The sequence below is a fragment of the Drosophila pseudoobscura genome, chromosome X, assembly GCF_009870125.1.
Source record: "Drosophila pseudoobscura strain MV-25-SWS-2005 chromosome X, UCI_Dpse_MV25, whole genome shotgun sequence".
In the NCBI taxonomy this organism is placed as follows: Eukaryota; Metazoa; Arthropoda; class Insecta; order Diptera; family Drosophilidae; genus Drosophila; species Drosophila pseudoobscura.
This window is the reverse complement of record NC_046683.1, coordinates 15702301-15725664: the sequence shown is the minus strand read 5'-3', so window position 1 is coordinate 15725664 and position 23364 is coordinate 15702301. Positions and strand designations below refer to the sequence as shown.

The 23364-nt window shown below is 43.3% G+C and overlaps 2 protein-coding genes across 3 annotated transcripts in view; both read left to right on the top strand.

Annotated features, from left to right (window-relative positions):
• kirre (kin of irre) overlaps positions 1-2443 on the top strand; it is a 46963-nt gene extending 44520 nt beyond the window's left edge. For both annotated transcript variants that reach the window (XM_033381469.1, XM_015186057.2), the window contains 3 exons: positions 6-133; positions 197-1298; positions 1370-2443. In XM_033381469.1, coding sequence (XP_033237360.1) covers positions 6-133; positions 197-1298; positions 1370-1872 — 1733 coding nt within the window. In that variant the 3' untranslated portion in view covers positions 1873-2443. The remainder of the gene's footprint in view (positions 1-5; positions 134-196; positions 1299-1369) is intronic.
• A 2934-nt stretch (positions 2444-5377) lies between these two features.
• N (neurogenic locus Notch protein) overlaps positions 5378-23364 on the top strand; it is a 40828-nt gene continuing 22841 nt past the window's right edge. The window contains exons 1-2 of the mRNA XM_002133952.3: positions 5378-6545; positions 17754-17844. Of these exons, the coding sequence (XP_002133988.2) occupies positions 6416-6545; positions 17754-17844 (221 nt within the window). The 5' untranslated portion in view covers positions 5378-6415. The remainder of the gene's footprint in view (positions 6546-17753; positions 17845-23364) is intronic.

The window sequence follows — 23364 nt, the reverse complement described above, 5'->3', positions numbered from 1 at the left end:
CGCAGTTGGACCCGTGTTCCGCAAGCGTCCGCAGACCGTTGAGGCCGACCTGGGGGCCACCGTGAGCATGCGCTGCGAGGTGGCCGGCAATCCTACACCGGAAATCGAGTGGGTTAACGAGAACTCCGCCCAGGTAGGGACAACAAACGCTACTCTCGGGGGAACAACACTCACGCTCTCCCCTGTTCCCTTTCAGATCGTGGGCCGTGGCACGGAGCTGAAGATCAAGGTGAGCAGCGAGACGGCAGGACGGTATATCTGCAGGGCGGAGGTCACCGGATTCCCGGAGATCGGCGCCGAGGCACTGGTGCATGTGAAGCGGGCCCCAATCATCACCTCGCACAAGGTGCAGTTCGGCGCGGTGGGCAACAAGGTGAAGATCGAGTGCCTGGCCTTCAGCATACCCAAGGCCGAGCAGATCCTGTGGTCCTTCGAGAACAAGGTGATCAACATGAGCAGCGCCGATCCGGACATATACATCTTCGAGGAGCAGCACCTGCCCGAGGGCGTGCGGGCGGCCCTGATCATCCGCGAGAGCCGGGCGACCCACTTTGGCAAGTACAACTGTACCGTGATGAACTCGTATGGCAGCGACTCCCTGCTGATCACCGTGGTCCGGGAGCCGGGCAATATACCCGTGCTGCTGGTGGTGATGGGCTCGATGTTCTCCGTGGCCATCGTCCTGATGATCGTGATGATTGTGGTCGTGTACAGGAAGCGGCGCAACCGCAAGAAGCCCATGCCGGCGGACGTCATACCGGAGGCGTCGCGCGGCGGCGACAAGCTGAACGAACTGAAAAGCGAGCTACGATCCAAGGCCTACGACGTGGAGTACTCCGAGGCGGGCAGCGAGGGCCTGGCCATCACCCTCAACCAGTCGCCGATGCCCGATGTCCAGATGAAGGGCGCCACCCTGGGCGTGCCCCTGGCCGGCCCCGTCAAGTTCGATGAGCGCTTCTCCGGGGACTTCACCGACCGCTACAATCGCCAGTGCCACATCAAGAATCTGAAGAACCACCAGGAAAACGCCTACAAGGAGACCTCCGCCAACGGATACGCCCACTACTTTGAATACGCCCTCGACTACAGTCCACCCGCCGAAGCAGCCGGCGGCAAATCGGCCAAGAACTCCGCCGGTGGCAAGAACTCCGCCACACTGCCGCACTCGGCTGCCACCGTCGGTGGTGTGGGATCCGTGGCAGCCGCTGCGCTCGTCGGTGGGGGCGGTGGGGGTGCCAGCCTACCGCGCAATCAACGTCACGATCAACAGCAGTCACAGCAGGCCAATGGATTCATGGGTATGCATAGTCGAAGACACAAATCTTCCTTTGATTCGAGTAATTATAGCGTCCCGTACCGTATTTTGCAGGACAACCGCTTCTACAGAACGGCATCGACAGTCGCTTCAGCGCCATCTACGGCAACCCCTATCTACGCACCAACTCCTCGATCCTGCCCCCTCTGCCACCGCCAAGCACCGCCAATCCAGCGGCCACGCCAGCCCCACCGCCATACCATGCTGCCCGACACCACCACTCGAACGGGGGTCTCAAGCACTACGGCCATGGCCACGGGGCCTCCCTGGCAGGCGCCACCCTGCACACTAGTCCCGCCACCGCCGGCGGACAGCTGATGTCCGGCGGAGGGTCAGCGGCGGCGAGCCTCAACAGCGGCATTGCCGGCGGGGCCGGGGGCAGTGTGAGCGGCAGCAGCTCGAATTTAACGGCCAGCAGCAATACACTGGCCGCCACACCGTTGGCCCAGTCGGGCGTCGCTGGTGCCCAGTGTGCCCAGAGTCCATCCGGACAGTTCATACTGTCCAACAATGGCAAGGGTCACACCCAGAAGGGCCCATTGGCCACCCACGTCTAAGGAGGTGGCCAACGAGCAGGAAGAGTCAGTCTCTCTACCGATTTACATACACACATACATATATACATCCATACTTAGACACACACACACACAACACACCCCCCACTACACATACATGTATCGCATTAGAGAGCCATTAGCGTAATCGTAATCGTAATCGTATTTTAAAATGTGTCTATAGCGGAAAAAACTCTAGAAACCTAAGCGAGTGTGTAATTTTTTTTTTTTCCACTATATATACATACATATATATATCTATACTATATACAAGAAAGAAAAGAAAACAAAACCGTATTGTGATTTATAGCGTTAATTATTTGATGGCAAGAGGAAAGCTCTCGTTGGAAAAACACGAAACGAAACGAAACGAAAAGAAATGTAACTCGAAATGAATGGCAAATTATATCAATTAGTGCAAATTTTAAGCAAATTTATTATCGATGGCAAGGCGGCGGGACCTTGTCCCCCCAGCCCCCTACCATATCATAGAACCTTATCAATTAAAACGCAACGTATCGAACAGCAAAACAAAAAACCAACTACAAAACTTAAAAAGTTCATTTTAAACAGCGAGTTAAAACAAAAATTAAGAGCAAAGTGAAAACTATACAATTTTAAAGCAAAAAATAAATAAGAAAGAAGAAAAGAAAAATTTAAATTTAAATTAAATTAAAAATAGAAATATAATCATTAAAAGCCTGTAGTTAGTTCCAAGTAAAAAAAAAGATAAAGATATGTAAAACAGAAACAAAAAAAAAACAATTTCTAAGCCAAAATTTATCAAATTTTTAGACTTAAAAAAAAAACATTAAATTAAACCAGAAAACAAAAAACGAAGAGAAAAAGGGTTAAGCAAAGGAGGAAGGAGAATAGCTGAATTTGACCTTTGACCCGGTCAAGCTTAGCCAAAATAAAACACACACAGACACACACACATATCGTTGAAACATCCAATGTTACCATATCCATATATATCCACAGTATGAACACTGAGAAAAAATGCCCTACAATGCCCTTTAGAAAGTCAGTATCATTTTGGGAGGGAACAAAATAGAAGAAATTGTATAAAAAATATGAAACACATGTATTCATAAACTAAACTCGAAAGTCCATGGATTTTTGGGGGGGAAACTTTCTAAATGAAGGCAGCTTTTTTTTTCTGAGTGTCTAAAGAAATAAGCATGTACATATACCAGAGAAGATTGAGCGGAAATGAGACCTACTGGAATTCCATGGAACATACCTTTCAATTGGAATGCAGGAGAGGGCAAGCCAAGTACTGAAGGTGGAAATGCCACTGCCCTTGAGGATACATCTTTTCGCATTCTCATACGCGAGGGATGCCCAATGCTGCTCCCCAGTTCATTGCCCCACCCCGCCACGCCCCCTAAATATATTATGTAAAGGATACTCCAGACTTGACCGGGTATCGGATACGCAGCGCCAGCATCAATGTGAAAACTTAGAAATTTTTTTGTCTAGCCCATAAGAAAGTAAATGAAATTTAATATTAAATCAATTATGTATAAAAAAAAAAAGAAAACAAAAGAAAAATCAAACGAAATATATATGTATATCGAATATAGAGCATATATATAGATGTGTATGTCAACGCTTAAATAAAGTTAGTAACTAAGATTAGCGAGAACATATTTTTTTGTTTGCTTGTTTTTTTTATGTCAGCATAGCGGATTAAGCCTACTTATAAAGAAAAATATACATACATACATATATGCAAACAATTTTAAAAGTAACATTTAAAAAGCTTAGACACAATTTGTAAAACATTTGAGCGATCTACATACCAAAAAAAAAAACAAAACATAAAACAAAAAATAAAAAACAAAAAATAAAAAATAGTAAAATCGATAAGTGAATGTGAAGCGAAACTTTTGAACACGAAATGCTGCCTTATGATTCCTTGTTGGGTTCTTAAAAACATTAAGCCAATACTGTAATTAATTTTTTTTTTAAATATACACACATATACATACATACATGCATACATAAGTACATACATATTTATATAGAGTAATACAGAAAATGCTTTAAATGTTTTTTTTTTTTATTTATTGAATCTTTATTTATATTCACTCGAATCTACGCTATTCTTTCCTTGAGAGCTGGGCGCAGAGAGCTTTTTCCTCGAAAACAACTGAAAACTGAAAAAATTAAATTAAATTTTTGGATAAATTGTCAAACGATTCAATTAAGCGTTCAATTAAATAGCAGTTAAACGAGAAACGAAAAACGAAAAACGAGAATAAATCCAAGAAAACAAAATCCTATTAAGCCAAGTATTCGTACATTATATTTGTAACAATTACGAAAGGGAAAATGTGAACTGCATGGAAAACGATAACTAAGAACGAAGTGCGTATAATGGAAAAGCATGCAAGCAGAAAAAAAGCAAAAAACAAAAAACGAAAACGATAATTCAATTAAATCTTAAGTCAAAAAAGAACTCAAACTAGTTGAAATGAAAAAACCATAAAAAAAAACGAAATAAAATAATTCAAAATGCTACCAAAAAAAATTTCTTTTATTTGGCGGATCCTTGGAGACTGTAAAGTACATAAATGTTACAAATTTATTAAAAAAAAAACATGATTGAATATATAAATATTCGCATTTTTTTGTATAATTTTCATATTTTTCTTTATTATTAATTTTTTCAACGATATTAAACCCCATTTTATTATTAATTTGTTGCAAAGGAATACCTACTGTAATTTTTAGATATAGCCATGCTTTCACTCAACTGAAACTTAATTTTTAAAAATCAAACCAAATTTTGTAAATCCTTAATTGAAAAGGAGAAAACCAAACCCACAGCTAAAAAATACCAAGACGCAAAAATACTCAAGTGCCTAACAACGGACAAAACAGCAACTACAGGGCGAACAAACAGAGTAGAGCAAAGAGAGGCAAGATAGAAGGGAAAAGAAGTCTTTTAATTTCTGGTTGCAGCCATTTTGAAATTTCGAATAAAAATAATGCAGGAGTGAGAGTGAGAACGCCAGAGAGCGCAGTCGCAGCTGCACAAACAGAGCTCTCTGCGCTCTCTCTCTCGCTCGCTCGCTCGCTCGATCCCCTCTGCTGGCTGCGCATGAGCCTAACCACACGCTCTCCCTTAGCAACAATTGACTCGAAAGAGGGAGAGTAAGTTGTAAGCCTTCATGGTATGTTAAAAAAACGGGTGAGCTGAACCATGCATGCGCTGTATTTGGCTGAGTATTTTACCCGCTTTCCAAACCTTTTTGTTTCTCAGCAACATAAGATCTCTAGCCCCATGCTGCCGATGCATCTCAAAATTCGCGAATGTAGGATAATATACGAGAAGAATTTACAAACAGTATTATCTTACGCGGCTTAGCTCAAGTTGTTCGCTTGTTTAAGTAGAGGTGCTTAAGTGGGCAAAGCTCGTTTTTCATTGCTATTTTCGGTATATTTTGAAAATGAGTGGTATAAATGAGGTATGTTTCGGTATATTTCTGAGGGTCAGACGGTATCCGCGGCCACACTGCTGCTCTGTCGTGCTCATACATGCAACGAAAAACTGAGTTGGGAGAGCGTAATTTGAAATGAGCAATTTATCGTTTTCATTTATCGATAAATCCGCGGTCCAATGTTATCAAATTTCCAATTTTTTTGAACCGAGCGGTTGCTGAGCGCGTCGTCGTCAAGTCAAAAAAGGTTCAAAAGTTGATAACGGGTTGTTGAGCCGGACAAAGACCACGAATAATAGTATATTTCACATTGCCTGCAGTTTAAATTTTTTTGGGTGACAGCAAACGAGAAAGAAGGAAAGAGAGAAAGAGTTAGTGCATGTTTGTTCAAAAAAAGGAGTGCAAAAGAAACGACAACCATAACAACAAACACGCAAATCGAGTGTGTCCCAAAAGCAGCAAAAACAACAATATGGCAGGCCCGATCTGGCCATAGCCCATACGGTGTTTCCTTCCAAAAGTAATATCAAACCACAGGAAAAAAGCCGAAAGGAAAACCCTAAGGAAAAACAGCAAATACTTCGCGAGTGTGTGCGTCGTGTATCGGTGTGTGCGTCTCTCTCTGTGTGTGCGTGCGTGTAATCGTCGGGAGAGAGCGCGGAAAGGAGCGTCTCGTGTCCGTTGAAGAATTTGAATTTCGTTTCCCTTCTGTTCCTGCTGCAAAAATATTTGCCACTATTCTTGGTTTTTTGTTAATATTTTTTTTTTGCGTGGAAATGTCGTCGTCGCTGTTGTCGTCGTTGACGTCTCTGCCACCGTCGGCGTTGTCGGGAGCGCGACTCTTTTCAATGTTCTGCCCGCCTGGCTCCTAAATACATAGAAAGAGGAGACGCAGGGAGGGGAAAAAGGTGCAACATTAACTAACGAGATTTGAAAGAGAGAAACAACAATAAATAAAGTGCAACAACAGAAGCAACAAAACGAACTGCAACAAATACACACACAGCAAAAACACACACACAAACACACTTAAAAAGAATCGGGCAAAGAAACAGCAACTGGAAGGAATACTAATACTGGAAAACTGGATTACAATGCATTTGCAGCGCAGCAGACAGCGCAGTCGCGCATTCACTTGGATTAACAAAATGTTCGCTCTGCCGCTGCTGACGCTGACGCTGATGCTGGCGTTTGCAAATTTGCCGAGCAGCGTCCAAGGAACGGGTAAGTGGGGTACGAAAGAAGGAAAATAAGTACACGAAAAAGAGGCGAACGGTTGGGAAACGATCATACATACAACATAGGTGGGAGGGGTGGAGTTTCTGCTGGTTGGGGGCTACTAGATATTTTTGAGGGACAAATTTGAAAAATTCCTTTTACTTGAGAAATCCATTCAAATAGAAATTCCTCATGTTTCGCGCATTCCTCTTATTTCCCCTTCCTTTGTGCTGCTTCAAACAACTCATTCCACTTTTTCCTCATTCTTTTATGCTGTTTTCGTGTTTCCTTTTCGTTTGTATGTTCTTCGGGGTTCCCTTTTCCTGGCTGGTTCGCTTTTCGCTTTGTCTGTCTTCGGACAGGTGGTCGTTCGTTCGTTCGCTCGTTCGTTCGTTCGTTGCTGCAGGCTCTCGTTCGCTACCGTTCTCTCCCGCTCCCAATGCTGCTAATGCTTGCTCTCTCAGCTGCAGCCCATGCCAGCCGCCTGCTCTCTTTTCTTTCCTTCCCCCCTCTGCCTCTCCCTCTCTCTTTGCTGGCTGCGCATGATCTGTTCTGTTCGTTTGCAGGCTCGACTCTCTCGCTCTCTCTCTCTCTCCGATTTTGTATGCGCTGTGCACACCTTTACAGATCATTTATGCCGTCGGCAAATCAGTATTTGCTTAGTATTTTGATGCTTTTTTTGTTTTGCTGGTATGTATTTATTTTGAGTAGACATTTCCTCTACAGCAGATGAAGAAACATGAACTGTCCACGTACTTTTATTTGTCCATCAAACACTTCCATTTCCACTCGCTATAAAAGAAGAGCCAGCCAGCCCTATTTGCATATGGAAACACTCCATAAACAGGGCTTGGCCTGGCTCTGGCTCTTGTCTAATCATTATGTAAACACCATACATAAGTACATACGTTCATACATTTGTATGCGTGCATGTGTGTGTGTGTGTAGGTGCACGGATGGCCGCAGTAAATGTCAAACTTTCCAGGAATTACAATTTTTAAGTGGAATTTTCACTGATTTGTGGGTAAATGACACATAAATAAAATAATACAAATAATAATTCCAAAGAATTTCTTTGGATTAAAATACTACCTTAAATAATCATTAAAAATCCTTGCTCAACATCCATTTTCTTTAAAGTTTTTTTCGTTCTGCGGATCATCAATCATGCGGTCTCTATCCCAGCAATTAAATAATCATTTCCAAAAAACAAAAAAAAAAGCCATGTACCTTTTCTCGGTGGCAGATCATTGAACCATTTGGTGGCAGCATTTCCTCAGCTCAGATTTCCGCCTCTCAAACAATTTTCTCCTGTTTCTTGACGAAAAAAAAAAACCATTTGCATTTTCCCTAAAAGATACGAGATACAAGATACAAGATACGAGGCATGGGATCAATCAAGGGGCAATTTGTCCAGATTTTAGCTCCTCCTCCGCGGCTTTTTCAAGTTTATTCAACTTTTAAGATTGGAAAACAGTTGTTGGCTGTTTTTTTTTGCCTTTGAGTGCATTTTTTGTGCAGGTTCGGGATAAGTAACGGTTTCCACGAGGCAACCAAAGAACCAACCACCGCATTCGATTTCATCAGAGAACAGAAAACGACAGCTGTGCTGCCGCTGCCGCTGCTCCTGGAGCCAAAAATGGAAGCAGCAGCGGCGGCGGCAGCGGCGGCAGCGGCGGCAGGAGAGTCGGGAGCAACCCCTGGGTACTCGGCTCTCGCTGGGGTACCGTTCCTGTTCCTGGCGGCATATTGCACAGGCGCGTCCTTTTTGCTGTTTGCTCAAAGATCGAATTACGATAAGCCAGAAAGAGACAGAGATAGCAGGCAAAAGAGAGAGACGGGAATGGGAATGGGAATGGGGAGGGGGAGGGGGAGAACCAGATGGATGGGCTCCTACCTAGAGCCCCGAACCGCAAACAAGTTCTCGATCTCTCTCGCTCTCTCTCGCTCTCGCTCTCTCTCTCGTTCTATTCTCCAGATACTTTTGTATCTTTTTGCCTGTTTTCTTTTCAATGTCGTTCGACATGCACTCTCTCGCTCTTCGTGTTGGGTTCTTTTAGCTATTTCCTGTATCCTGCCTGGCCGCCTGCCTGAAAGAACACCCTAAAATGGTTCTTGACTTTTGTAAGTCACGCACACAGAACCGTCCTTAATTAGCCCCTGCCCATGCACTCCCTGCACTCCCTGCACTCGATCTCCACTCCAAGGAATTACTAGACGTCTGTATGTGTATCCTTCATACAGCAGACTATCCGTGTGGCTTGGCGGATCGTTAATTGTGCATTTTATGATCGAGAATCGGAGTATATCATCGCCCCGAGAAGTAAATGGGAAGGCTGGGAAATGGGAAATCAAATGGAAACCAAAATATCCCCTTAGAGATCGTTGGAATCGTAGAGAAAAACGAATGAAGGGCGAAACCTCCGCCTCATTCCAATGTGAAAGTGTCTCCAAAAAACAAAAAAAGGGAGGAGGCTGGGATCCTTTCGTGGCGGCGTCTCAATTAATTTGAGACATCCACTTATCGACCATTTACTGTCACATTTTCATAATTAATCGATCCAGCCATCGATCCAGCCAGCCGTTTGGTAACTTTCTCATCGGTAACCCGAGAAGAGACTTAATTAAAAAATTACCAAAAAAAAATGCAGCAAAAACAGCAAAAAGCAAAAAAAATTCACTTAAAGGCGATGCTAATTTCTCAAGTGTTAAATCTGCTGTTACCCGCTGCCACTGCTGCTGCCCTTTCCCTTGCCGCAAACTGTTGCAAGCAAAACCTGTAAATTGATAAAGCCCAAAAGAAACAACAAAAAAAATCAGAGAGCAGCAGGAGAATTTTATTTTGTTGTTGGTCACTTGATATAGTCCCTGCCCCTGCCTCGGGACCTGCCCCTGCCCCGGGACCTGCCCCTGCCTGTGGCTGAAGAGCAGTTCCGTTTGGACAAGCCAGACTCCGAACGCCGACTCCTGCCCCCGAGTCTTGCCTCAGGTTTTGGATCAGGTAGAATTTCGCCTTGCCCTGTTTTGTTTTTTGTTTTTTTGGCAAGTCTCTCCGGAAATCCAAAGAAAAAGTTAACAGAAAAGATCGAAGCACATCTTATAGATCATTCTGATATGTTTTCCCCAAGAAAGAGAGAGAGAGAGGGAGAGAGGGAGGGAGAAAGAGAGGCCGTGCATTGCATAAACATGAAATCTTGCATTTGTATTTTTTCCCAGCGATCTCCTCCCAGGCCACAGATACAGATACAGATAGATCTCTGCCTCTTGGCTTTGACAACTTTCCAAGTTTTTTTTTTTGTCTTGGGAAAATGCCTGTTGCCACAAATGGTTGTGCCACTGCTGCTGCCCCAACTAATTATGAAAACAGTCGTCAAAGGATGGATCGATCTAATGGATTCGATGGGATCCAAATCTCATATTTTTGGGTGGTTTTTAATGATGGACCTGCCCTCTCTCTCCCTCCCTCTCTCTCTCGGGCTATGGGTTCTGGCCAGTTTAATGAGTTTTCTTTATGGCCAGGGCGCAGCACACACAGATACACAATCCATAGCCACAGCCACAAGATACATACAAAGACAGAGATACTGAAGAGACGCACTGACCGAACAAGTTTTTTTTTCTCCTCCTCCTCCTCCTGAATGGCTGAAAAACCTTCTTGGGTTTGTTTCTTGGTCTCCGCTTTGTGTGTCTTATTCTTGAGCATTGAATCAGTAGAAGGAGAAGGAGAGGCACAAGAAGACGCAGAAGAAGGAGGAGGAAACACTTCATGGCATGGCATGGCATGGCCTGGCCTGGCCTGGGACGGGTCCAAAAAGGCTGACAACCTCAAGCAAAACGAAAGAGAGAGAACTCACAGAGAGAGAGCGAGAACGAGAACAAATGAGAAAGAAACGAAGCAACGGATCCGATCCGATCCGACCAGACCAACAGCAATTTTTATAGATATTACCCCCAAAGTGTCGTCTTGTCGTGTCTCTCTTTCTTTTTCTCTCTCTCTCTCTCTCTTTCTGTTGCTTCTTGGCCAGGGCCAGGCTTAGACTTCGACTGGGGACTGGGGACTGAGGCTGGTCCCCCTCTTCATGCCCTGCACGCGAGATTCGGTTCGGTTTTGGGGCCCACATGCGATCCATTCCGTTTCTCTTATACAACAAATACGACCATGGCTCTCTCTCTCTCTCTCTTTGGAGACAGTGCACTTTTTTGGCATAGGAAAAGCCTACTCCTTCCTCTGTCCATCAGGGGTCTTGGAATAGACAATCATCATTATATACACTCGAGCGGATCGACGACAATCGTTGATTTCGTTCGTATCTCGAGCTGAAACTGAAAAGTGCTTCGCATCTGTATCTTTGGGCTGGTCTTCTGGACTTGTGCGTGTCTCGGATAATCATCTGTTGGCGCTGAGAGCAGAGGCAATAGATTTGAGGCTAAAGTGGTGCGATGCATAGATACTTTGGTCGTAGATTATAAAATAGAGAGCTAAAATGTATCTCAAGATGGTCTACACTTCATAACGATACACTGTTTGACTTCAAATGAGCATAAAATGTACTAAAGATACATTCGAAATGGTATGGATACATTAAAGATATGAAGAAACTGCTAAAGATACAAAACGTTGCGTACCGGTGTGACTAATGGGCACTTACAGATATCTTTGGGCCTTAGGAATGCAATTACAATGCTAAAGATATATTGGAAATAGCGTAGATACATTTCTATGCCACTAGATATCTTTAAGATACTCCTGCAATGTTAAAGATACACTACAAATAGAGTGGACACATTTATATGCTACTAGATATCTGAAAGATACACTTTCTATGTTAAAGATACACTGACAGTAGCGTAGATACATTTCTATGGCACTAGATATCTTTAAGATACTCCTGCAATGTTAAAGATACACTGCAAATAGAGTGGATACATTTATATGCTACTAGATATCTGAAAGATACACTGCAAATAGTGTAGATACACTTCTAAGCTACTAGATATCTTAAAGATAGACTGCCCGTAGGGAAGATACATTTATATGCCCCTAGATATCCTTAAGATTCTGTTGCAATGCTAAAGATACACTAGATACGTTTTTAAGTTACTAGGTATCTGAAAGATACACCTGAAATGTTAAACATACACTGCCAGTAGCGTAGATACATTTCTATGCCACTAGAAATCTTTAAGATACACTTTAATGTTAAAGATACACTGCAAATATAGTGGATACATTTATATGCCACTAGATATCCTTAAGATACTCTTTCAATGTTAAAGATACACTGCAAATAGCGTAGATACATTTTTAAGGTACTAGATATCTTAAAGATACATTTTTCGTTGGCTTTAACCATTAAAGATACATTTCAAATGGCATAAACATCCAGAAGACGCATGCAGCAGCCTCTGCAGCTGCCACTTGAGAATGTATCTCGAATGACAAGTATCTGCGCAGCTAATTAATGCTTCCACACGGTCATTAGCATCTTCCGAGTTCACAGTTGGAGTTGAAGCGATCACTTAGCATCGAATGACATCCAAATGTATCTGTCGGATGCAGCAACCTGTCGGACATTTGCATAGGGCCATTCCCAGTCGATGGGTTTATTGGCTGAAGCGCCACCACCAAAGGAGTATCTGTATCTTTGGCTCCTCTCTCTTTTTGTGTGACAAATTAGCAGCCCCCTCCCTCCCACCCTCCCCCCCAGTCCGTCCCATCCCTACCCACAAAAGCCGAACCGATAAGTAAATATGAATCCAAGTTGTGTTTTTTTTTTTAGCTTTGGCTAAACATTCACACGCTGTCGAATGTCTGCCGGAAGTGTTAAATGCTTCAGTTTATTTAAACTACACAATAAGCCAGAAAGACCGAGAGAGAGAGAGACAGAGAGCGAGAGAGAGGGAGAGAGAGGGAGAGAGAGAGAGATACATCCATATAATATCACTCATATGCCCATTATTTTTATGGATTTTCAACTTGAAGAGAGAGAGACGGGCAGAGGAGCAATGGCAACCCTTTTAATAAGGCCGTCGTCGTGGTCGTGTAACACCAACTGTATCTGTATCTGTATCTGTGTCTGTTGGTTCGTGTAAAAGTATCTGAATGTGTGCGTGTGCGCCTGCGTAGCGTTTGGCGCGCATTTTGATCCAGCCTCGACCTCTTGAACTCTCTCAAATAAAGGGAGGAATGGATGGTCTCTATGTTTCCCACGTTTCCTGAAATACTTCCTTTTACTCGCTCTCTCTCTCTCTCTCTCGCTCTCTCTGGGGCAGTGTATCTGCATCTCTTTCCTGCGTTGTGCGTTGTGCGTGTGCGTGTGTGAGGGCGGATTTTGTCAAAGTGTCGCATATGTTTTCAAGTGCACTTCAATTACCCAAAAAAGAACAGAACAGAACAGAACAGAGCATGGAATACTTACAACTGCAGATGCGCTTCTCTTCCGTTTAGGGGCTGTTTACCCAATGCCCTGCCCCTCCCGCTATCTCCCTCCCCGCTTATCATTCGCTCAATTACATCGTAGGGTAGGTCATACTCCATGTCGTCGTTTTCATAATATTATCTTTCATTTGGTTGGTCACATTATGCTAATCATTCGCGGGAACAGATGGGAATCAAGTGGAAGGCTGGAGGGGAATGGAGCTCTCTCTCAACTGTAAGATCTTTGAGGTTATGCCCCATACTCTACCATACACTTCTAATCAATATTATCCCTGAAATGGCAAAAATATACTCAACGGCTAAGCCACACTGGAAGAAGGGGACTATCTTTCGATCAGTTGTCAATGGGTAATGTTTATTTTTTCGCTGATTGAACCATGAGAGCCATGATTGATTGTGGCTTCAAGTGTTTTGTGTGTCATTCGATATTGGTATTATCTTTTGGCGGGGGGGCGGGGACTGAAATATGATAATATCCGCATCTCATCCACAATTTGCGACGCAAAAAGCTTTCTATGCTGCTGCACTGATAAGAGCGAAACAGACTCTGAGACTGAAGATCGAACGATCGTTCGGTGGCAGGGGCAGGGGCAGGGGCAGTGGGGGCGACTTGAATGAAATGTTCAATAAAAATAAATACTTTTGTGTGCAATGGCGAATAGAAAATAGGTAGAAACATGGAGAATGGAATGGAGGAGACGAAGAAGAGACTGGAAGCGATGGGGAGAGGCATGCAGAGGCGTTGTAACAACAGCAGGGGCAGGGGCAAGGGCAGTGGCAGTGGCAGTGGCAACAAAATGCTGAAAGATTGTAAAGTGTTAATGAAAAAGTAGCCGAGATCTCGCTGGAGAGAGAGGCCCCAAAGAGAAGACCACGGCTATGGGGAGCAGCGGCGGGGTGTGGCGGACAGGCGGCGTCGAGGAATGGGGGGGGACAGGCGGTGGGGGGAGGGGCAAGTCGTAAAACGTATAAACGAGTGTGGGAACCGATGACTGCTCTCTCTCTCTATCTCTATCTGGCTCTCTTCTTGGATCTTTTTGGGTTATGTGGCATGGAATTTTGCCTTTGCTTTTGCGGTTGCTTCTTCTCCCCCCCCCACCATGTGCTGCAGCGGCCTCGTCTATTGTTGGTCTGGTCGAAGACCCATCGAAACGTCTTGCGTCTACGGCTTTTTGATAGATTAATAGGCCACACAACAAACACACACACACACACACACGCACAGTCGGAATTGTCGTCAGTGATAGCAAAAGACTCCCCCCCCATCCCCCTCTATCTACCCCAGACCCCACCAATTCATTCGTAGAATTGGTTCATGCCTTTTTAAGGGGGAGGAAGTTTGTGGTTTTTGTGGTCTACGGCATTGTTGTTGCAACATGTGTAGATTTTGGGGGCATCTGTTGCAATGGTATTAGGTTTTCCGATCCACAATTGAGGCAACAATCAATCATGGCTCTCAGGGATCTAACCGCAAAGAAAGCATATCCGCGAATTGATAACTGATCGAAGGACACTCCCCTTCTTCCAGTGTGGCTTAGCCTTTGAGTATATTTTCGTCATTTTAGCAATAATATTGATTGGAAGTGCAGGGAAGGGGCATTTTATGATCAGTCGGAGATGAAGAAAAGCCTTCAAGTGATCCTTGAATACAGGAGAGTTGAGAGAGGGCTCCCCGCTCTATAAAGCCACCCATTTGATGGCAATTGATTTGCATTTCATGGCGAAATACTCTTCGCACAGAAATCATGAATGGACTTCTTCTAATTCGAGTTGGGGCTGCGCTTTGCGGGGGGGCCAAAGCAGGAGGAGGAACCGACGATAAGGGTTTCGCCTTTGGCTTCCATTCGTCGTGGTTGGGGGGGTGGAACGGGGCTCGGGGGCTCCGACGATAAGACCGAAAGAGCTTCTGGTTTCATTCATGACCCACACACACCCCATCCCTCCCCCCTCCACCCCCCTGCCAGTGGGGTTATATTTATTTCCATTAATCGAAGATTTTTTCGCCTCCATCCTTGGGTTTTTGGTTTCCATTTTGAGATATTTATTTTATTTTATTCTTACAGTCTTTCGTTGTATTTTTGCAGATATCTATATCTATATATTATATATAGTTTTTTTTTTTTTGTTTGCTTTTGCTTTTGTTTTTGTTGCCTTTGAGAAAAGCGTGAGAAATTTTTGGCCGTGGTTTTGTTTTAGTTTTTTTTTTGTTTTTTGTTTTTTGCCATTTTGTTGCTTCGTTGTGGTTTCTTTGTTGTTGTTGTTGTTGCTTTTAGTTGTCGCAGCTGTTGATGTTTTTTTTTTGTTTTTATTATGCTGATAGCGTTTTGCTGCTGCTGTTTTTTTTTTTATACATAATTTCTTGAGAGAAAAATTCAAATTCGATAAGCGCCGCCGCCGCTTGGGAGCGTTTAAACATTCACATTATTGTCTGGCCCCCGGAGACAGGACTGCTTTTTTGTTTAGTTGAACATTTAAACCGGTTATCGATAAACGATAAACGATTACCAAAGGATAACCAGGTGCCAAGAGGGCCAGAAATGCAACGAATCCAAAGAATGCCTTCGAATATCCGTTTAGAGGGTGCTAAGCCACGCTGGAAGAGAGAATGGTATGCCAGAGATACAGATGCCACCACAGAAGGGTGACAGAAACCCCAAGAGGTGTGGCCCACCCACCCATTGGCTACCTCTGTGGCGGTTTTACTTAATTAATTTCCACCCGCGAAAAACAGAGAGAGAGAGAGAGAAAGGGGGGTGGGGAGAGAGGTGGAGAATACTGAACGCTTCATCGACAGAGCGTGAAAAGATTTTGTGTTTGGTTTTTTTTCCGTTTTGTTTTTTATTGCGTGTGATTTACCGGCACTTGTAAAAAATCTACATTGTATGGGGGGGGGGGGGGGGGTGCTAGTTGTTGGTATTTACGCGCCGTTTAAACAGATGCCTGAACATGAAAATTGGCGGCTCTTCGGCTCCAAGCAGACAGACAAATGAGCTGTTAATTGCTTGAGTCGCTCTAAGCCCGGTTAAGACCTAATTAAAAATGCCTAACGATATGTGTAATGGATGGTTGGAGCGGGCATTGGATTTCGGAGCTGGATTTCGGATTGTGCATCTCTCTCGCAGTCACGACATTCGATGAAAACAGGCGTGACTGTGACTTGGCGAATCTCTCGCCGGGCAGATTGTGATTTTGATCAAAGCAAAGGCACATCGAAAGAGAGAGAGAGCGAGCGGGATGGCTAGGTGCTAAGCCACAGTGGAAGAGAGCCGCACCGCACCCACCATCGACTGACTGACTTTGACTTTTATTTGCTTTTCTCTCTCTTTTGCATTTGTTTATTGTTTTTTTTTACATTAATTGAGGTCAATTAGTTTACACACAGATGCAGATACAGGCAGCTATAGATACAGATACAGATACGAAAAGAGGGAGAGGAAGCGAATCAAATGCAGGGCATCCTCTGAGGAGAGCACTCCATGTCATTCTTTTTTTTTTTTTGGGAGATGAATGACTCAACTTTAAAGCTATGTATCTTTGTATCTTTTTGTTGTTAGCCTGCTAATCAGGGACTGCCATTTGCCACAGATACAGATACAGATACAGATGTATCTGCAAGATTTATGCCACGTCTTGTCCACAAGCCATCGATCATCGAATGTGTGCGTCCGAAGGCGCAGAGAGACACTGAGAGAAATATTTCTCTCTCTCTCTCACAGTGTGTCTTAGCAATGGACCCTCCCTCTCTCTCTCTCTCTCTCTCTCGCAGTGTGGCTGAGCAGTAGATCGAAAGAGTGGCTTTATGTCGTTGTGTATGCAAGCCACAGAGCCCCCTCCTTCAGGGCAGAGCCTCTCCCCTTCCCCTACCCCTACCCCATTCGGGGCCGCAGACAAAGCGATTTATTTATCTCTCTCTCTCTCCCTCTCGGTGGCAATCAAAACTTATTGTCGTCGGGGTCCGAGAACCGAATCGCGCACCCCAATCCAGCCCCAGGCCGGCCCCCAAGCCTCCCCCCCTCCGCTCCCCCTCCCCCAATTCCTACCGTTTACCGTCGCGACAAGGCAGGAAATCGCCACACGCCCAATTAGCAAACAAATATATATATTTGTATATATATGTATATATCTTTTGGCTGTTTGCGGCTTTGTTTGTTTAATTTCGTGTGCCAGATACTATTTTTTCTCCTTTTTTTTTTGCATTGGAATAAGCATATTTCCAGAGTGATTTTTTTATTGCTGAACTTTTCAGTCTTTCCGCTTTCTTTGCTTGTATCTGGCGCCCCTGCTATTATTTTTTTCTGCAACGCTGGACAGTTCCAAGTGCAGTGAACCTTCCTTCTTGTGCGACAGGGAGGGGGTGGGGAGGGGGACACGGCGAACGAGCAAAGATGATGACGATGTGACTTTGACATGCCGCCCGTGTGCCCTTAAAAGGCACAGAGATACACAGATACAAGCACAGACTCCCTCTCCTTGAGGGAATAGAAGAAGCAACAAACAAGAATGTTTCCCCCCGTGCCCCCCCGTGCCCCCCCTCTCGTCTCTGTGGCATGTTAAGTAGACATAAATGGGCGACAAGTTGGCCAGATCTCACAGATACTGGTACTCGTCGCATGTAGTACTTCTCATGGCAGGAGTTGATTGACCAAAAGGGGAATAACTTACCGAAGAAGATACTTGAGCCTGCTTGGGCTTGCGTGGCGGGGATCGATCTATGTTAAATATCAACAAAATATTTCTATTTATTTTCACACACTTGCATTTCTGTGTCCTTCCAGATACCGCGTTGATGGCCCGATCCTGCACACATATGGGCTGCCAGAATGGCGGCACTTGCGTCACACAGAACAACGGAAAATCCTATTGCTCGTAAGTTGAATCTTCTTCATTCCATTCCTTGAATCCCTCGAGAAATCTCACTCTAAAATCCCCTACTCCCCGGAAATCTTCCTCGAAATTAAATTCAAAGACACACACCTTTCCATATGCTGGCATTCCTATATAATAATTTACTTAATTTATTTAAAAAGGTATTTTTTTGGTATTTTTTGTAGTTTTTCTTCTGGATATTTTTTTTTCTTGATATTTTTTGGTACTTTTTTCACTTCTTGATATTTGTTCGGTATATTTCGGTATTTTTTTAACTTCTTGATTTTTTCAGTAGTTTATGTTATTTTTTGGATTTAATATTTGTTTAGTATTTTTCGGTATTTTTTGTACTTTTTGATATTTTTTAGGTATACTTTACTTCTTGATATTTGTTCAGTATTTATTTTGTACTTTTTTCTTTTCTTGACATTTTTTTCGGTATATTTCGGTATTTTTTGTACTTGATTTTTTCAGTATTTTTCGTAATTTGTTGTATTTGATATTTGTTTAGTATTTTTTCGGTATATTTTGGTATTTTTAATATCATGATTTCTTGTCTCCCATAAGAAAGATGAACAAAATTCCCCAGAAAAATTTCCCAAACAAAAATAATACAATTTTCAATAATTTTGTCTTCAAATTCAAATTTATTAAAAAAGTATTTAAAAATGTATTTATTCCGGTGTCTTTTTTGTTTAATATTAGTTGAGTACTTTTTTGGTATACCTTGGTATTTTTTATACCGTTATATTCTGTTTTATTATCTCCTATAAGAAAGCTGAAAGAAGAAAAATAAATAGAAATTTGAATCAATTTCATTTGAACATTTCTGTCGATTTCTTGGCTGTATTTATATGTATCTGATGATCCCAGAGGATGATTGGATCTCGAAAAATAGTTTTGGCATGATTCCGATTTTCGGATACACGAAACCGTAACCGAAAACCGAAAACCCAAAACCTTCCTCCGCCATTCCCCAGTCGCCATTCGCCATGGAATGCAATTCGATCTTTTCTTAGAGATATTTATTCCACATGCACTGAGAGATCTTTAATTATGCCATGTCGCTGTCTCTGGTCTCTGTCTCTGGTCTCTGTCTCTGTCTCTGGTCTCTGGTCTCTTCTGTCTCTCTGTCTGTCTCTCTGGTGTCTGTGTTTTCGTCTGGTCTGGTCTTTGCCGTCCGTTTGGCCCGCTTCACAGACTCGTAAAAATTGTTTCAACGACAGTCTGTCAAAATATATGGATACTCGTTCGTCCCTGTACCTCTCTCCCTCTCTCTCCCTCTCTCTGTCTCTCTGTCTCTGTCTCTCTCTATTTATAATAACTCAAACAAAGTTATGCGTTGCGTACGTGCCGTTTGTTTTGGGCCGCATTTGATTTATTACAAAGACAACAAAAACAAAATGAAAGAAAACCGAAAACCGAAAACAAAACGAGGAACCACAAAACGAACCAAGTGAAAATCATGCGAACCAGCCCAAGGCACGAACCAGTCGCTCTCTCGCTCGTTTAGGGGCAAACCGATTTGCGAGGAATGTCGTTCAGCATCGAACCCGAACCCGAACCCAGACCCGAACCCAGACCCGAAGCCAAACCCGAACCCGATGCGATGATGCGACCGATCCGATCCGATCCGTTGAGGATTGTGCGGGCGCTTTTGTCTTGCTCTTCCGCCTACTCCTCCTCCCCCTCCTCCTCCTCCTCCTTGAACTTTCCTTTGTCTCTCCCTCTCTGTCTAGACAAATTTCAAGTTAAATTAAAAGTATTCCACTCTCCGTGCAATGTGTCCTTGAAATGTGTGTCTCCTGGACGTGATTGACATATGCAAAAATCCCAAGAAAAAGGAACAACCCATAGACGCGGGATCCTTGTTCCGTCTGCAGGGATGCAGGGAGGGAGGAAAGGGCATCTATCTTTGGGCAATTACATAAAAGCCCGCTTAGTCTCCTTCCATTATTTTTTTTTTTTTTGTTTGGGAGCCAAGGAGAAAGACACGACCCAGCCAATGGCCTCCCTCTCTAACTCTCTGATAAGATCGCTTTGAACTTTTGAGACTTGAGAGCAGTTCTCTCTCTCGCTCTCTCTGTGGATCCTCCATGGCTGATCCATTTACCGCATTGTCTTGATTTGTGAATTGCCAGCGGCTAAGCAGCTACGCGAAATGATTACGGCCTGGCTGTGTGGCTTGCCTCTTATTTGGCTTTTACGATCAGTTACCTGGGAGACTGGGCCTCCGCTGGATCTCCTCCGACTGACTCCCTGTCGTCTTGTTTGTTTAATTGACTTGATTGCTACAGTTTGATGCAGTTTGAGGAGACTGCCACGACAAGCGTTTATGTCGAATCTCTGTGGCTCTACGGCTCTGCGGCTCTACGGCTCTGTGATCTACGTTTGTTACTTGCCTTTTTTTGGCCATGTCAAATGTCGTGTAGCCAACCATCTATCGATCTCTCCTTCGCTTTGCTCAATTATGCACTCGACTCGACTCGACTCGAGTCTTCTACTCTTTTCGACCAGAACAATGGCTTTGATTTATATGGCAAATAAGAGAGACCCGACCCGCTTATAGCCTCCACACACACACAAAAAGAATCGAAAAACTTGCGGTTTATGACATGTTAATGAGCAGCATCGTACGACAGCAAACAGCAAACAGCAAATCTCTTTGGCGGACATTTCTTTTGAAGTATCGAAACGATCGATACGATCTCTAACTGTGTTTTTTTTTTTCTCTTTCACTCGCTGATGAATCAGACCAAAAATGGAAGAAATATAAGTAGAAATCTCAAAACTTAAACAAGAAGGAATGCATTTATCTGGATTTTAATGGCTTAAACTAGTAATTGGACTTGGGGTTGGCCAGAGAGCCCTTCTGAAAGATACTCCCGTGGTTACGCACCACAAAGAGGGTCTTAAATGTGCTTGGGATTGAGCATATGAATAGATGGATGGATGGATAGCTCTATACTCGCTGGTAGATAGACATACTCGTTGAATGATGGGCAGATGTACTCGCTGAAAGGGAGATATTTTATAGGAAAGTGTGCTCGTTCAAATATATAGATATATAATCGCTAAAAGACACATATACTCGCTGAGATATGGATATACTCGATAGTAGAAAAGCACATGCACATATAAGATGTAATCTTTGCAAGATAGATATACTCGTTGACTGGTAACTGTACTCGTTAAGGGATGTTATCGTTGATAGAAGGATTCTACTCGTTGTTAGAGGGATTTCACTCGTTGTTAGCTCGATTCGGTAAAGGCACTCATGATGGGATAGCTTTAACCTTAAAGATCTGGCAGATCTGGACATCGTTTTTTGGTTACCAAAAATTAAAAATAAATAAATTTCGAGTATCGATAATGATCATATGGTATCCATTGTAATGAGGTTAGTTTTTGGATAGATGCATAGATACATTGAGATATAGAAAGATACAGTAACTGATAGATAGGCTAAAATAGGCAGTTAGATCGACGGATAGATAGATACAGTGCCTCACTTAAGTATTGGCAGCTGTTTTAAAAGGTTTTCCATCTCGATATTAACCAAATTTCTAGAATATTTCTAAAGATTGCAATTTTTAAAAGAAAAACTTCATAAAGAAGTGTGGATAGATGGTTAGATACATAGATCAAAAGATAGATACTTGTGTAGATGGTTAGACGGGGCAAAGATCAATGGATAGTTTGAGGGAGAGAATGAAAGTGTTGCCTCTGCAGATGCAAATGTAGCTGTGGCCAAATCTGCATTGAAGGGAAGTTCCTTGCAACCAGACCCCCCCCCCCCCCCCCCCCCCTTCCAAAGGGGAATACAAAATTAGATGCCAGAAAGTGAATCGCGTGGGGGAAGAGCGAAGGCAGCGACGGCAGCAGCAGCGAGAGGCTGTGTGGCAGCGAGTGGGAATGAGAGTCGAGTCGAGTCGAAGAAGTCCAAGTTTGTTGCCTAAGTCTTTTGTTTGCCTGCCTCTTATGGCTGCTCTGTGCCTCGTGTGTTTTCTTGGCCACCACACACACACACACACACACACGCACACACACATAGACACACACACATAGACACTATTCTCGTCTGAACAATTTACGTTTTTATTTGAACTCTTGGCTCACACGCTTTGCACTTGAAAAATGTTCTTTTTCTTTGGTTCTCGGATCACTTGTTTTCTTCGCTTCGCTTCTCCCCTCTTCGCCTCTCCCCTCTTCTGCTGCTTCTTTGGCTTTTTCTTTGGAAACACGCACACAGCGCAGCAGAACAAAAAAAAAAAAATACAAAAAGAAAAGAGAAAAAAGTGAAAAACCAGAAATGGGAAAACCAAAGAAGGGGAAAACCGAGGCTGCAATTACTTTAATTAACTCATCATTAAGCCCAAGCCCAAGCCCATTGGCCATGGCACCCCCGGCAACAACCCCCGGCCCCAAATCCAGGTCTCGAAGGGAAATGACAATGGAAAATCTTTCATCGGGGATAATCTGTGTGGAAAGGCGAACATTTGTGTACCTTTGGGATGACACATTTACACAGTGGCGGCCATTTTCGTATGTCCGGCCATCCTTCGGATGTGAATCGAGTGGCCACGGAGAGCGCTAAAAGGTGGAAGGGCTCTCTGGAAGGGCTCCCCAAAATAAATGTTGAAAAAAAAAACTTGTTTGCAACCTGCTCTGATTGCTTTTCTGTGTTACACAAGTCTCGAGATCGTTTCGATTCCCCTTGGGATCCTGCCTGCTCCACGTTTCGAGGTCTCTTGATTTTTTTATATTTTTTTTGTTTTCGGTGCTATCCCGAAAAAAAAAACCGCGCGTAGCCGTAGCGAATATTTTTATTGTGCATTCCGTTTGCATTTTACATTCTTCGCTTCGATACTTTTTTTGGTGTGTGCGTGTGTCCCTTTTTCGTGCGCTTTGATCTGCTTTTGGCACTGCTTTTTACTCCCTTTTTGGCTCTGTATTTTGCTCCCTTTTTGCTCCTTATTTTACTCATTTTTTGCTTCCCTTTTGCTCTGCTTTTTGCTCCCTTTTTGCTCCTCATTTTACTCCCTTTTTTCTCTGAATTTTACTAATTTTTTCTCTTTCCATGTTACTCAGTTTTTGCTCTTCATTTTATTCCCCTTTTGCTCTTCGTATTACTCCCTTTTTTCTGTGAATTTTACTACTCTTTCTCTTTCCACTTTACTCCTTTTTTTCTTCGTTTTACTCCAAAATTGTTCTGCATTTTACTCCCTTTTTTCTCCTCATTTTTTGCTCCCCTTTTGCTCTTCATTTTACTCCCTTTTTGCTCTTTTTTTACTCCCCTTTTGCTCTTCGTTTTACTCCCGTTTTGGACCTCATTTTACTCCTTTTTATGCTCCGCATTTTACTCCTTTTTTGCTTCCATTTTGCTCTTCGTTTGACTCCCTTTTTGCTCTTCGTTTTACTCCCTGCTTGCTCTTCATTTTACTTCATTTTTTCCCTGCACTTTACTCCCTTTTTGTTCGTTTTCTTCTCACTCTTTTCGCTCCCTTCTTTATGTTCATT